The following is a 14,877-nucleotide window of genomic DNA, read 5'->3' as shown; positions in this document are numbered from 1 at the left end:
ATGGAGTAAAAATATTCCCAACAAGAAGTAGGAAACTGACACATAGGACCTTGTGCCCTTGCTTTCACCCACACAGCTGCATGGATAGGTTTGGACCAGCAGTGTATTTTGTACCACAGAAAGAAACAACTATTGTTACTGCCCGATACGAAGATGTTAAAATGTATCTCTTAATGTGTATGAATAAACTAGGTGCAAAGGTGTGTTTATTACAAAACATATTTTTTACAGTTACAACATTTTTACTCGCTTACAAAATACTCCCATTGGGAATAGGTCTTAATTTTTCACTCCCTAAAAATCATTGTACTCCCAACTTTACAAAATAGGGAGGGGTACACTCCCATTTCAAAATCTTATCTGGAGCCGTGTACCTACCACTAAAGCATTAATGCGGCCAGCATGTACTATATACATAGGCAACTCTTATTCTTCTAAGCTGTAAGAGCAGGATTCCATTATTGAGAGTACTGATGTCCATTTTAAGGGACACTTAAATGTGTTTAGGATCCTGGGACCCCTTTTTGTGGACAGGGGACTTCTACTGAGGTCCCCCTGCCACTGCAAAGCTTTTAATTAGCATGTTGTCTTATGGTAGCCCATACGGCTCCCAAGACAGAAAAGCTTTTTAAGCACCCCATTAGGGCCCTAGGATGATCTAATCAACCTACATTGGTTTTAGAGAGTAGGCTGGTAGCTCCTGTATATACGGGGTGCAAGCCGATTGTTAAGATAGATTTTCATTATCAACCCGGTGGACAGATTCTGACAGGCCACCCAGTTCTGGTGAACAGGAATAGACACTAATGGCTAGACAAACTATCTGGGTAGTGTGACTGAGCAGCAAGGCAAGTGTGAGAGTGGGGAAAAGTTCAGTTAAGCACACACAGAGACCTCTAAATAATACAAGTCAGGCAGAATGTATAAAAATAAAGCTATTTGACAAATTCTTAGCAATGAAATACCACAGGTAAGTAACACACTAAAACATTCATTAGTAGTATATAAACACCCATTCACTGTGGTTTGGTGTGTTCTGCTAAGAGCACTAACATTTTACTTCTAGAATACAGTTCAATCAGTTTTAGCAAACTGTAGGATAGCAAAGCATGTAAATAAAAAGAGCCAGGTAAGTAATCGCCATCAGCGAACTAAAATGTGGAAAAAAAAGATTAGAAATATCATACAAACCTTAACATGTAAAGGACCTTAAAAAGTGCTTCCCTAGTTATGTAAAATACAGGGGCTCTAGTGCCCTAGAGTCACAAGTCCAAATGCACTCCTCATCAGAAGGGTAGGAGTCTTTATTAAGTCTGAACACGAATTGGAAAAGCTAACAGGCAGTTTGTAAGGGTCTGAAAGTTAAAAAAACATTTGAAGAAAAGTTCTTAGCAGACCCTGTCCGAATCCAAGCAACTTGGGGGAAGCTCAGGGAAAGATCGCAGATTAAAACACCACTGATTGCGGTCAGGCAAGGTAGCGGAGGGCCAAGACTTTACACCTGGTAAAGCCTTACAGAGGTAGGGTGGTTGGAACAGATATGTTTACTCAACCACTGTATTCCAATTCACTTTGGGAGCACTGTAGAAATCGCTTGACCGCCTTTTCTCGTGCCTTGGTGCCGATGAAAAAAGGACAGGGGTCTTGTGTCACAGATTGCATGAAAAACACTCAGTCTTGGAGACAGTTAAAGGATGTTCAATAAAATGTGGGGGCCCTAGGGCCATCCCTCACTCTCGTGTGTACTGTGGGATTTCCTCCCTAAGCTAAATGTTCATGACCCAGTTATTGCTACGGAATGGCAATCCCTACGGTCCAAGGTCTGTCTTAGACTATTGAGGATTCCCTAAATGAAGACTCACTGATTCCCTCAGTGACTTTCCCAACTCTCACCCAGGGTTAGTCTTCCAATTGGAAACTGGGATCATGCTTTACACTAACTATGTTGGATTTGGCTTGGTTCACTCCTCCTCCCACTACTACTCTCCTCCTCCAAATATTGCTCTTCCACTGCCACTCTCCTCCTCTCACTGCCAGCCACCTGCTCACACTGCAAATCTCTTCCACCCACTGCCGGTCTCCTCCCCCCACTGTCATCCCCTTCTCCTCCCACTGCTACCCTACTCCTACCACCACTACCCTCCTCCCAACTGCCACCCTCTTCCTCCCCGCTGCCACCCTCTTCCTCCCAGCTGCCACCCTCCTCCTCCAACTTCTCCTTTCCACACCCAACTAATCAAACTCTCTTTCACCCAGTACCATTCAATTACATCCACTCCTTACATTAACATCTACTCATTCTCCACTGTTAAGATGCATTTCCAAAAGCAGCCCTAGTGGGAGGAATTTGGGTGGTTGCCCTAATATGAACAGGGAAGTCAGTGAGAGGTGATGGAAACCCAATCGAAGTAAGGTAGCAGAGCTGCAAGGCTTAGTCTCAGGAAGCATGTGTGAGTGGTCTAATGCTACAATGAGTCCACACAAAGCAAAAACAGTAATTCCAGTGAGACAGGTAAGTATATGAAAATATAATTAATTAGGCCTTTAAGTTTACACACTAAACAGATAGAAAGACTAGGAAATTATTGTCACACAAAACCCTTATAAAACAGATGAACAAGTTACTCTTACCTGGAACGTTCTTTCGATGGGATGGTCCGACGACGTATTCCATACCTTTGACAGTAATCACCACAGCTGTGCTGCTTTGGAAAACTTTCGGCGTCTGCGTCCTGTGTCGATGACGTCGATGCGCTGTCCCCGAGGACCTCCTCTGACGGCCGAAGTCACCCGATGTGATAAGTAGGGCGCACGACGCCCGTAGCCTCAGTTGTAGTTTTTTCCCCCCCAGAACGCGTGACACCAGTCTTCTGCCAGTCAGACACACAAGGCCTTGCGGAAACATAAGCTGCAATCGCATAAGAAATTCTGCAGCAGGGAAGGTAGGGAGGGAGCGATATGGAATACGTCGTCGGACCATCCCATCGAAGAACGTTACCAGGTAAGAGAGTAACTTGTTCTTCGAGGGGATTGGGTCCTCCGACCTATTCCATATCTTTGACAGACTCCCAAAGCAGTACCAAAGCAAGGAGGTGGGAAAAGAATTTAGAACACAAATTTAGCATGCCCAATCAAATTGAGGAATAAAGGACTGCCTTGCCAAAGGCCAGAGCCTGTCCTCGGATGGAATCGAGGGAGTAGTGACGTACAAAAGTATGTACTGAAGCCCAGGTGGCTGCATCACAGATGTTACGAATAGGAACACCCCTATGGGCCCACAAGCCAGCCGGAAGGTCCTTACCCGCTAAGCGGTAACACTCGGAGATAGCCAAAATAATCCAATGAGACAAAGTCTGTTTCGTCACAGCTTGTCTCAAACGCTTTCCAGCGTAACCAATGAAGAGTTGATCGTCCACTCTGACCCGGGACATGCGTGAAATATAAAAGCTTGACGCTCTCCTAGGATCAAGCCTATGGAGCCTCTCCTCTTCTTTACCAGGATGTGGAGGAGGATAGAATGCCGGAAGAACCACCTTCTGGCCCAAATGAAATTCCGAAACCACCTTCGGAAGAAAAGGACGAACTCGAAGGACAACCCTGTCCTTATGAAACACAGTGAAGGGTGGCTTAACTGAAAGTGCCTGTAACTCACTTACACTGCGAGCGGAAGTAACCCCAACCAAAAACACAGTTTGAAGAGTTAACAGTCTCAAAGGGCAAGAATGCAAAGGCTCAAACGGAGCACCCATAAGAAACTTAAGAACAAGGTTCAAATCCCAACCGGGCACCAGAAAAGGTGACGGAGGGAAACATTAGTGAGCCCTTTCAAAAACTGAGAAATTAAAGGAATCTTAAAATAGGAACATTCTTCAGACGAGCGCTTACATATGGACAGCGCCGCCAGGTACCCTTTAATGGCACCCACTTGCAAGCCCCTGTGGGCCAAGGAAAGCAAAAAAGACAGAACCATGGGAATGTCACACTCAAAAGGATCCACATTCTTAACTCTGCACCAGTCGCAGAACTTACGCCAACGACAACGGTACAGAGACACTGTTGCCGGCCGTCTGGCCGAGAGCAACACTGCCAACACGTCTTCAGGGAGGTCCCAATCCTTAAACCCTCACCTTTCAGAAGCCAAGCGTGAAGGTTGAGGGATCTGACCTCTGGATGGAGATCCTGACCCCCCCCTCCCATGAGAGCAGATCGTCTCGGTAGGGAAGACGACGTGGAGGGCAGATGGACAAGTCGGGAAGGTCCGGGTACCACGTCCTCCGGGCCCACGCCAGAGCAATGAGGATCATCCGGGAACCGAACCTCCGTAACCTCTGCAGTACTTGCGGGATGACGGGGACTGGAGGAAACGCGTACAGCAGTGGGAAGAACCACTCCACCAGGAATGCGTCTCGTAAGGCTCCTTTTGGAGGCAATTCCCGCGAGCAGAACCTTTCGCACTTCCGGTTGACACTGGAGGCGAAGAGATCCACTTGAGGGGTTCCCCAAAGGGCAAAGATCTCCAGGAGAATCTCCTGAGCCAGCTCCCACTCGTGAGAGATCGTGCTCTGCCTGCTCAGAGCATCCGCCGTCTCGTTGTCGACTCCGGCCAGATGAACTGCCGAGATCGAAACTTCCTGCTGGATGGCCTAGAACTCGAGCTGCATCGCCTCCCTGCACAGAGGAAGTGACCCTGCCCCCCCCCCCCTTTTGTTGAGGTAGTGCATGGCCACCGTGTTGTCCGTTAGGATCAGGACACTCTTTCCTCGCACAGTCGGCAGAAAAGCCTTCAGGGCTAGCCTGACGGCCCTCAGCTCCAACAGATTGATATGGAGTCTGGACTCTGACGGAGACCACCGACTGCTGACTGTCAACTCGTTCGCATGAGCTCCCCATCCCGTGAGGGATGCGTCCATCACGATCGTCACCTCCAGCCAGGGTAGCCAAAACGGGGCCCCCTTCATCAGATTGCCTTCGACGGCCCACCGCAGAAGGTCCTGGGCGACCGAGGGCGGCACCTGAACAGGGTCCGACATCCTGCCGGATGATTGCGACCACTGCAGAGTGCCCACTGCAAAGATCTCATCCGTGGACGAGCCTCTGGCACCAGAAGAATGCAGGATGCCATGAGGCCGAGCAAACTCAAGAACTCGAACGCCGGGAGCGTCTGGGCAAGTTGAAACTTGTGCACCATCTGCTGAATGTAAAGAGCCCTCACCTGGGGAGGAAAACACAGCCCCAGGGATGTGTGGAGCACTGCTCCGATGTACTGGAGCCGCTGTGTTGGCGTCAAATGGGACTTCTTTAAATTGAGGGAGAAGCCCAGCTTGTGAAGGGAGTGGCAGGTGACAGACAGATGATCCACGACTTGCTCGGGAGAGCACCCCCCGATCAACCAATCGTCCAGGTAGGGGTAGACGTGAATCCCCCCTTTCCTGAGATGCGCTGCCACCACCACCATGAGCTTGGTGAAAACCCTCGGGCGGAGGTCAATCCAAAAGGCAGGACCCGAAACTGAAAGTGCGAGTCGCCAACCGAGAACCTCAGGTAATTCTTGTGCTTGGGATGGATCGGCACATGGAAGTAAGCGTCCTTGAGGTCGAGAGACACCAACCAGTCCTGAAGTTGCAGGGCCTGGAGGACTTGAGAGAGAGTAACCATCTTGAACTTGTCCTTCCTGAGGAGTTTGTTCAAACCGCGCAAGTCCATGATGGGTCTCAATCCCCAGTCTTTCTTCGAAATCAAAAAATAAGGGGAATACCATCCCTTGTTCCTCTCCGCTACAGGCACCAGTTCTATGGCGCCCTTCTCCAGCAGGGCTTGAATTTCCTGCGCAAGGAGCGGATCCGGACTCTTCAAAGAGAGGTTCCCAGGTGGATTGTCGTGAGGCCTCTGCCGGAAAGGAAGACAGTAGCCGTGGGTTATGATCTCCAGAACCCACACATCTGAAGTAATGGCACGCCACTCTACAAGATGCTGCGCCAGCCTTCCCCCAACAGGCGAACCATGGGACATGGCCTCATGACTGAGTGGTAGCGGCTGCAGAGTTGCCTGAGGGCAAAGAGGCAACTGCCCAAGCGGCCTTAGCACCTCGAGTACCCTGTTTTCCACCTCTGGCACTCTTACGATGGCCTCTGACTGACGGCTCCTCTCGCTTTACTGAAGGACGAGTAATAGCGAAAGGAACCTCCCCTCCATTGTTGTCCCCTAGGACGAAAAGGCGGAGGTTGGCGAATTGCAGCGCCCAACGACTTCGCTGCAGCTTTGGAGGTCTGCAACCTCTCAAGGCTCTCGTCAGCTTTGCTGCCAAAAAGATGTTCGCCGTCAAAGGGCATGTTGAGGAGCCGGGACTGCACATCAGGAGCGAACCCCGACTTCCGCAACCACGCAAACCTGAGTATTATGGTGCTCGCCGCCATGGACCGGCTGACACAATCTGCCATGTCCAAACCCGACTGAACGGCCTCACACATGGCATCCTTGCCATCCTGCACCACAGCAAGGAAACCATCCGTTCGTCCCCTTTGGGAATATGTTCAGCCGCTAATGCAACACAGTTCCACAGAGTGTGTGTGAAACGAGACAATGCACATACGGAGTTGGCCGCCTGAAGCGCCATACCCCTGAAGAAAATACTTTCTTCGCCCAGCCATCAAAACGTTTGTCGTCCCTATCCGGAGGGATGGTAGGATACGACGCCCGCTTTGCCGGGGCCGTAGCCGCCTGCACCACCAAACTCTCCGGAGTGGGGTGCCTGGACAAGTAGCAAGGGTCGCTACTGGCTGGACAGTATTTTCGCGACAAAGACTTTCCCACTGCCGGGAGACTCTCCGGAGCAGTCCAAGCCGCCGCCACCCTTCTCTGCAAAGCCATATGAAATGGCAGTACCGGGTCAGTGGGGGGGGGGGGGATCAAGATCGAGGATGTCCGTGAGATCATCCTGTACAAACTCCCCTGGGGGAGCCGACCATCCCAAGTACTAGGTGACCCGAGACATGAGGCGCCGGTACGAAGAATCGGCATGAGTGCCAGGCTCAGGCCTACAAAACACCACCTCCGGAGAGGTGTCCAGTCCACTGGCATCATGCAGTGACTGCCTCAGGTCATCAAATTGGCTATGGCCCGAGAGAAGCTCATCTGGCACCGTAACCGGAACCAAGCCCTCATCGGAGCCCTCATCACCCTCTGAAATGTACTCCAGGCGGTGAGAGGAAGACACGTGGGGACCAAAGCTATGCCTGACCTTAGCAAGCCTTTTTAAGTGCTACTCCCGTGCCACGGGGCCCCTCTGACAACATTGCCTCGAAAGGTTTCGAGGGCGCCTAACGAGTCGGCATCGAGAGAATCGGTGTCGACGTCGAACGAATCGGCGTCGACGTCAGCCGCAGCGCCGCCAGCATTGGCGGCGTCGACACAGGCCTCGAAGCCTTAAGAGAGGTCGTCGACGACCTCGGCGCCACAGGCGTCGACGTCTTCCTCGAAGACTTCACAGGATCATGCGTTCTCGAGCGCATCAATGACCGGGACCTGGAACGGGCATGGCGAGAACGGTTACCCTTGTCCGAGCGGGACCTCTCCCGCGAACCGTGCCGACCACCGAGCCCGAAGGCGTGCGAGCGGTGTCTCTCGACCGATCACAACCGACCCCACTCGGAGGCGCGGACGGACTAGTGCCCTGCGATTCGAGAATCGCTAACATCTTCCCGAAGGATGCCCATTCCTCCGGTGTCGCTTGCATGGGGGGATAAGCGACCCGCCGACGGGCGGAGTCCTCGGAAGAGGACGGGGAAGGCGACCGATGCCGGCGCTTCCGGGAATGCCTCGAAGAGGCAGAGGAGTGGCGAGACCGACTCCTGGAAGGAGACCCACTGGACCTCTGACAATGACGCGGAGAGTCGCCTCTCGAGTCATCCGTCGAAAGCCCTGCAGACCTCGACTTCCGGGGCTTAGACACCCTACCTACCGACAACTTCTTCTTGCGCTCCCGCAAGGCCTTGGCCGCGAGCAACTGGCAGTCGACACAGTCGTCCGTGTCGTGGGCCTCCCTGAGGCACCAGAGGCAGGCGTCGTGGAGTCCGTTACCGACATCTTGGACCCACACTCCCCGCATTTCTTAAAGCCCAGACGCGGGGTTGAAGACGAGGTAGACATCGTCACGAACAGGCTTTTTCACAAAAACCAAACCGGTTCAAAGAACCGAGAAGAATACAACAGAAACTCCAAAGAGTCGAGGCGTACCGAGATTCACGAAGTGAACACGTTCGGGGAAAAAACAGAACTGAGGCTACGGGCATTGTGCGTCCTACTTATCACATCGGGTGACGTCGGCGGAGGTCCTCGGGGACGGCGCATCGACGCAGAATATTTTCCGAAGCAACACAGCTGTGCTGATTACTGTCAAAGATATGGAATATGTCGGAGGACCCAATCCCCTTGAAATATAAATTCACCCTTATTAGAGATAGATTATCATTTGATACAACAATAAGTGCAACACAGGTAAGTAGCTCAGATGCCTATGCATAGAAAGAACTGCTAGAATCAACACAAAACAGCTTCCATGCTTCTTATAAAGTCCAACCTTATTAAGATGGTTTGGGGACGTGTGCACAAATGTCACCAGTTGCAAATCATATACTTCTTCAGTTGAGTTTATATAGAGATTTGCAGTACTGGTGGTAACAATTAATAAAGAGTTCCCAAGTTATAGAATAGTTCAAGTAAAGTTTAGGTAAGTACTCAACTCAGTCCAAAACAATAGGATAGGCCTAGGGAAGGATATTAAACCCAGGTTCCACCACCAAAGGTCAGATAAGAGTGAGTTAGGGCCAGGACCTTACGCCCATGTAACGCTATGTTGGACTGGAGGGGGGCAGAAACAGGTATGTTACCTTACCCCCTTACTCTGATTTTTGCAGAGCTCACTAGATGTGTTCCCGAATTTGTTGGGGACACAGTCTTCTGTGCTTTGTTCTTTTCTGGGAGGTCCAGGGGTCTCTGGTGCAGAGATTCACTTTCAGCGTTGAGATTTAGTTACGTCTCCCGCAGTACTTGGGAATCGGTTCCAGACGGCTTCCGGTAGAATACCCAAACAGAGGAAGAAGAAGATTTCTGTGGGTCAGGCCACTTTAGGACACCTCACAGGATTGAAGAAATGTTACAATAGGAGAAAACATGGGCAGGCGGCGACGGGCAACCTTACAACGGCAAACACAGGAGGAGGCCCAGCACAGCTTCCCATGGTGTGAGATGGTTCAAAATGCAGGAGCAAGCGACTTGCTGCCCAAGTTTCCACATTGCCAATAATGGGATGCCTCAGACAGACTTGAAGCTGGACAGGCCAAACAGTTCAGGACAGCTGCAACAGCAACTCCCACAATGAGGATGGATCACCAGGATACAGCAGCAAATTAAGTGTGGTGAATAAAAACCTTGGTAGTAGTCAGAAGGCCGGACTCGTGGCAGCAGCAATCAAGGGGGTCCAAGAAGGCTATTCTTCACAGTTGGGAGTACTAACAGCAATGTCCCTCCGGCCACACATTGAGGGTCAAACAATCCCCCTGCATTGGAAGCCATTATGGCTTACCAGTGCCCCTAAAATAAATAAGCTAAGCAGGTAAGTAAAGTTACAAAGCCTTTACTTTCCCCAAACATCAGGCATCTTTCCCAACAGTGGCTTGATTCCCAGCTACTGGTGTTGGTAGCAAGAGCACCCTAAACATTGCTGTTTTTTAAACATCTTAATCTTAGACCGGTATTTGGAACCTGAAGAAGCTTATACCCATCACTACTCTGTGGTAATTCCTAGTGACCATCCGTAGAGGCAAATTATTGGCACAAGTACACACTTCACAGTTGGCATACCTTTTTAATAAGGAACTCATCCATGCACTTCAAGTCACTGGCGCTGTTTATAATCTGCATGGCATCGTTCTGCCATGACGCCGGTTCCAGAGCCACATTACTGATCTTTAAACTCCGCCTCCGCTTCACCTTTGGGGATGGCTCCTTGTTTTCCTTCTCCTTCCTGCTGTTATTGAGCAATTCAGGACTCCGTGGTGGTGTTGTAAGACGCTGACCAAGCTCAATTACTGTAAGTCACAAAGAAGAAAAAAGAAAAAAAAAAATCAAAGGAGGAAAGACAGTAAATGCCCCAGGGATGGACAAATATCAGGTGTTACAGGGTAGGGTTGCTGCACACTAGCAGAGCTCTGGAACACAAGAGCAGGGGAAAACGAAAGGGTTTGAATGAGGAGCATTGGTAGAGTTATGTACACGTTCAGAACTGGAAGAGTTGGGATTAATGTAGGATTGAGGAACACCTGTGTGATTTCCCAACAGGTACACTGGGATACATGTCAGATAGCGGTGTACTTGCAGGGTCATCCAGAGTCACATGAAGTCTGAATACAAGGAAAATTGAAGAGCTAATAGAAGAAGTCTGTATACTTGAAGAGCAAGAACATTGCTTGTCAAGATGGACAGACTCACAGAGAATTAAGGGGTCCATCTATGGCGAAGAGGGCGGGGGGTACTGCAAGTCAGGAGAGTGGTATAATGTTTCAGCTGCATGTGGGATTAAAGCAATCAAATAGCAGACACATAGCACAAAAGGACCAATCTTGCATAAGAAGACACAGCAATGAAAGATGAATGGCTGCAACAAATCTAAACTTAGCAGTAATGGCAGATGTGTGAGGTGCCATATCAAAGTGCACCAAGGCAGATGTTGCTGTAGATAAGGACTGAGGCGCACTGGACAGCTGGGTGCTACAACAGCTTTGAAATAGCAGGGAACAAATCAGGCTAGAGTCCTTAGCCTTACCTTCATTAAACTGAAGCCTTGGTATCAAATCAATGCTTGAAGTCTCATGATCCGAGTACAACTCCAGTAGCTCAGACTGCGTTGCCAATTTATCACGGGATATCTTTTTTTCGCCTTGTTTTCCCTTCCCCCAGAACCTCATCTTTCCTCTTTGTAGCCTGTACAGCAACAGATAAATCTAGTTAGGAAGTTATGACAAAGGATTACAGAGCATATACTGTGCCTCGTATGGTAACAGATAGAAAAACAGATGTAAAATAATCACGATGAAAGCAAATTAGCATGTATGGCAGCTATCTCAGATAATCAGATGCTTCAGATGGCATGAGTTTTTGGCAGTACTTGCCCGCTCTCAGAAGTCAGATGGTTGCAGTACTTCCCACCCACATACTTCTCATTGGACTCCCCACTCCCATTGTTCTCGTTCTCCCTAACTCGTATCACAATGTGATGCTTGGACTCTCAACGACCTCCTTCTTCACAGTACTTGCTTTTGACTCAGAGGCCAGATACTTAGTATTTTTAGGTTTGTCAAATGTATAAAAGTGACTGACCTGGCAAAAGAGCACATATGCTCTAGTTAGAGAGGAGGGGGAGGAGGATTTGGTATTAGAGAATGGGACGCTGAATCTGTTGGTAGTCTTCATGACCATCAGTCTGGCTTCAGAGCTGCCAGAAGCACGGAACTGCTCTCCTGAACATCCGTGAGGACCTGCTCTCAAACCTTGACTCTAACACTCCATGTGTTCTCATTTTGCTTGATCTCTCTTCTGCCTTTGATACTGTCAACCATACCATCCTGCTTAACCATCTCCGTGATAACCTGGGTATCACTTGTCAGGCTCTGGCGTGGCTGACCTCTTTCCTCTCCAATAGACCCTCCCAGGTCCAACTGGGGTCCTTCCTCTCCGACATCTTTTTCTCTACCTGTGGTGTCCCCCAGGGATCTAACCTCTCTCCCTGGCTGTTCAACCAGTATCTGGCACTCCTTGCCCACCGCATCGCCACCCTCTGCCCCAACTTTCAGTGCTATGCGGATGATACCCAGCTCATTTTCAGGCTACCCTCGGCCTCCTCTTCCCCTTCCCTCATCTCTGACTGTCTTTCTGCTATCCAGGAACGGTGTGCCGCCAATGACCTCTGCCTTAATGCCAGTAAGACAGATTCTACTCATCGGCACACCCACTCCCTCCTTCCCCGCAGCTCTCTGGCCGGCCTCTCTTGGCCCTCTTCCTGCTCCTACCTGTAATGCAAAAAACCTTGGGGTCATCTTCGACTCTAGACTCTCCTTCTCTCCTCACATATCGGACGTCTCTAAGAAGTCACACTAGCAGCTACACCTCCTCAGAGGGCTCCTTCCTTTCCTCTCCTTCCCCCAGAAGCTTACTGTCTCTAGAGCCCTGGTTCTCTCGAAGCTGGACTACTGTAACAGCCTATATCTAAATCTGCCTGCCTCTACTCTCCGCCCTCTGCAACTCATCCAGAACAGGACTGAGAGACTTGTCCTTGGCCTCAAGCCCAGGGACCGTATCTCTCCAGGACTGAAATCGCTACACTGGCTGCCAGTGGCAGCGAGGATTAAGTTCAAAACCCTCTGCATTGTCCACAAGGCCTTCTGTGGCCGTGGGCCAAAATACCTTCAATTCTCTCTTCCTAAATATCTTCCTTCTCGAGCTCTTCGCTCATCCGCCTCCAACTCCCTCAGGGTCAGCTGCTTCTCCAAGCAAGTTGGGGGTAGATCTCTCTCCGCAGCAGGGGCCTCCCTCTGGAACAGCCGTCCTGCCTCCCTGAAACTTGAGGAGAACCATCTCCGGTTCCGGAAGCACCTCAAAACCTTCCTCTTTGCTTCCGCTTTCTCGCCCCCTCTCCCCTGCTAAAATAACTGAAACTGCACTGTTTCTGCAACTGGGCCACTCAACGATCCCGGCCCTTGGCCCAGCTACTCTCCCCTGCACTGCCTCCCTGGCAACCCCTGCACTGCAGGACTGTCTCTGTATCCCTACAGCCCCCCTTCCCAGCACTTGTCTGCACCTACCTTGCACTTGCCACCAGCTGGCCCTTATTATTTATCTTGTATTCTACTAACCCTGTATTGCACTTTCCCCTCTCCCTTTCCCCCTTGCACTTTTCCCTACCCCTCTTCCCTTGCGCGATCTGAATGACACCTGGCCTAGTAGGATCGTTGTCTGTCCCCCCTTTACCCCCCCCGCCTCGTTGCGCCTTGAAACACTTGTGTATAGGCGCGTTACAAATGCCATATCATATCATGCATTTATAAAGGCTGGGGGATACCGTGTTCCCAGAGAATAGTCGTCCCCAATCACACAGGGGGCTTCTGTCACCATGTGATTCTCACTCTGTGCACCACCCCCAGGGGAAGATTGTACTGTGGACGCACCACCCTGGCCTCATGGTAAAGGTCTCCCCTTAGGGGAGAAGGGGCAACATCTTCAGTTTCGTCACAAAGCCCATTTGAAGAAGAAATGCAGACTTTCACGATGCAGTCCTCTTCAGGACATTTCATGGGGTGGATGAAGGCGAGTTACAAAGACGATCACTGTTTGAAGGCGACAACAGGCATCTTTCCAGTCACTGTCAAAGAAGCAGCTCCAGAGGATCTTCCCTTGAAAAAAGGAAGTTAAACATTAGGGAGAAGACTTATGGTACAAGCTGGCGACCACCAAAGATCCAGGCTTGAATGTGGAACGGTGCCGATTGTGGCAAGGTAGCCCACAACTGAGCTGTCCAGTCCACTAGGCAGTCTAGGGACACTTCCGACGGCTCTTCGGGGCATGCAACCTCAAGAAGGCATTGAGACTAGTTGGTCCCACTAGGGACCAGGCAGAGGTGCAGGGCTTCACCCAGCCAATCACTGGAGAGGAAGCTGGTCCACTGCAGAAGTCGCCCTCAGGGCTTCAACGTAGATATGAAGAATAGCTGCAGCAGTCGTCCTCTTATCAAAAACTGGAGCTGAAAGCAAGCCAAAGCTCACCAATGGAAAGGATCTGCACCATTCAAACAGCCACAATTAGTCCAATCAGCAACAACTACTGGTTTCACATCCACACACACACACACAATTGTATAAGGTATTTTCTGACCTGGCAAGGCAGGAAGGAGCCCAAACTACAATATGGCCTCTCGTGGCACTGTCATTTTAGGGCACTACCTACGTTTAGTACCCATACTTGGTAAAGGCGAATGTGCAAAGGAAAAATAAAGCCAAAACGGTTAACAATGTAACTGCTGGACCCATCTGTATTGACTCTAAATCAAAGGAAGGAAGGACTGGCAACCTATCACTCAGTGACTGAGGGAACACGAGATACGATACAGAAAGGAATACTCTTTTGCATTGAATTTCGAATATCAGCGGGAAAAGTAGAGGGTAATATCTGCTGAGGAGGCAAAGGGAACCCTGAATCACCTCAAGACAGGTGGCCATGACCCTGAGTCAGACACGGTGGGCAAAGCTCCATGAGGCACTAGTAGAGGTTCGAAACACCAGACACAGAGAGGTCGCCAATATGGGACTAGGAGTTATGCAAATTGAATACCCCCTAGAGAAGATGGCCATTACAAACTGCAGTGCAGAATTGATTTGATTGGGGGAAGATCGTAATTTTCAATGAGGCCTGGAAGGGGGTGGGGGTAAAATGGAGCTAAGAAAAAAAAAACTACAACTAATGGGAAAGCAAAGAGGCGTCTCGGGAAGGGAAGGGAAGGGTTACCCCCACATTATTCAGATCAGACAAGGGGCCTTTAATGGTGACCCTTACTTTGAAAGGTGTCTCATGTGATGGAGTATATACTGCTTGGGTGTGGAGGGGCCGGGGGTGCAAGAAGAAGAATTCCAATGGGGAAATATAGGTCTATTCTATGTAATAACAGAGAAAAACATACTGGGGGTCAATACGAAGAAGTGAAACTATGGGGGTGGAAAAGTGTACCAAAGGTGGCAGGAACAAATCTACAGATGACAAAACAAACATGACTGGGCACTGCATTCCAAGCAGGGTTACATTTTTTTGAATCTTTTATTGTGGGATGGCCTATAG

General features: G+C 49.9%; 1 protein-coding gene across 7 annotated transcripts in view; it reads right to left on the bottom strand.

Moving 5' to 3' along the window:
- The window catches only part of MYO9A (myosin IXA), a 1,154,601-nt gene that overhangs the window by 194,716 nt on the left and 945,008 nt on the right, over positions 1-14,877 (bottom strand). For all 7 annotated transcript variants that reach the window (XM_069624659.1, XM_069624658.1, XM_069624661.1 and 4 more), the window contains 2 exons: positions 10,820-10,977; positions 9,859-10,085 (listed from right to left, as the gene is read on the bottom strand). In XM_069624659.1, coding sequence (XP_069480760.1) covers positions 9,859-10,085; positions 10,820-10,977 — 385 coding nt within the window. The remainder of the gene's footprint in view (positions 1-9,858; positions 10,086-10,819; positions 10,978-14,877) is intronic.

This window comes from Ambystoma mexicanum, chromosome 11 (assembly GCF_040938575.1).
Source record: "Ambystoma mexicanum isolate Mex_15411 chromosome 11, UKY_AmexF1_1, whole genome shotgun sequence".
NCBI lineage: Eukaryota > Metazoa > Chordata > Amphibia > Caudata > Ambystomatidae > Ambystoma > Ambystoma mexicanum.
This window is presented reverse-complemented; position numbering and strand designations above follow the sequence as displayed.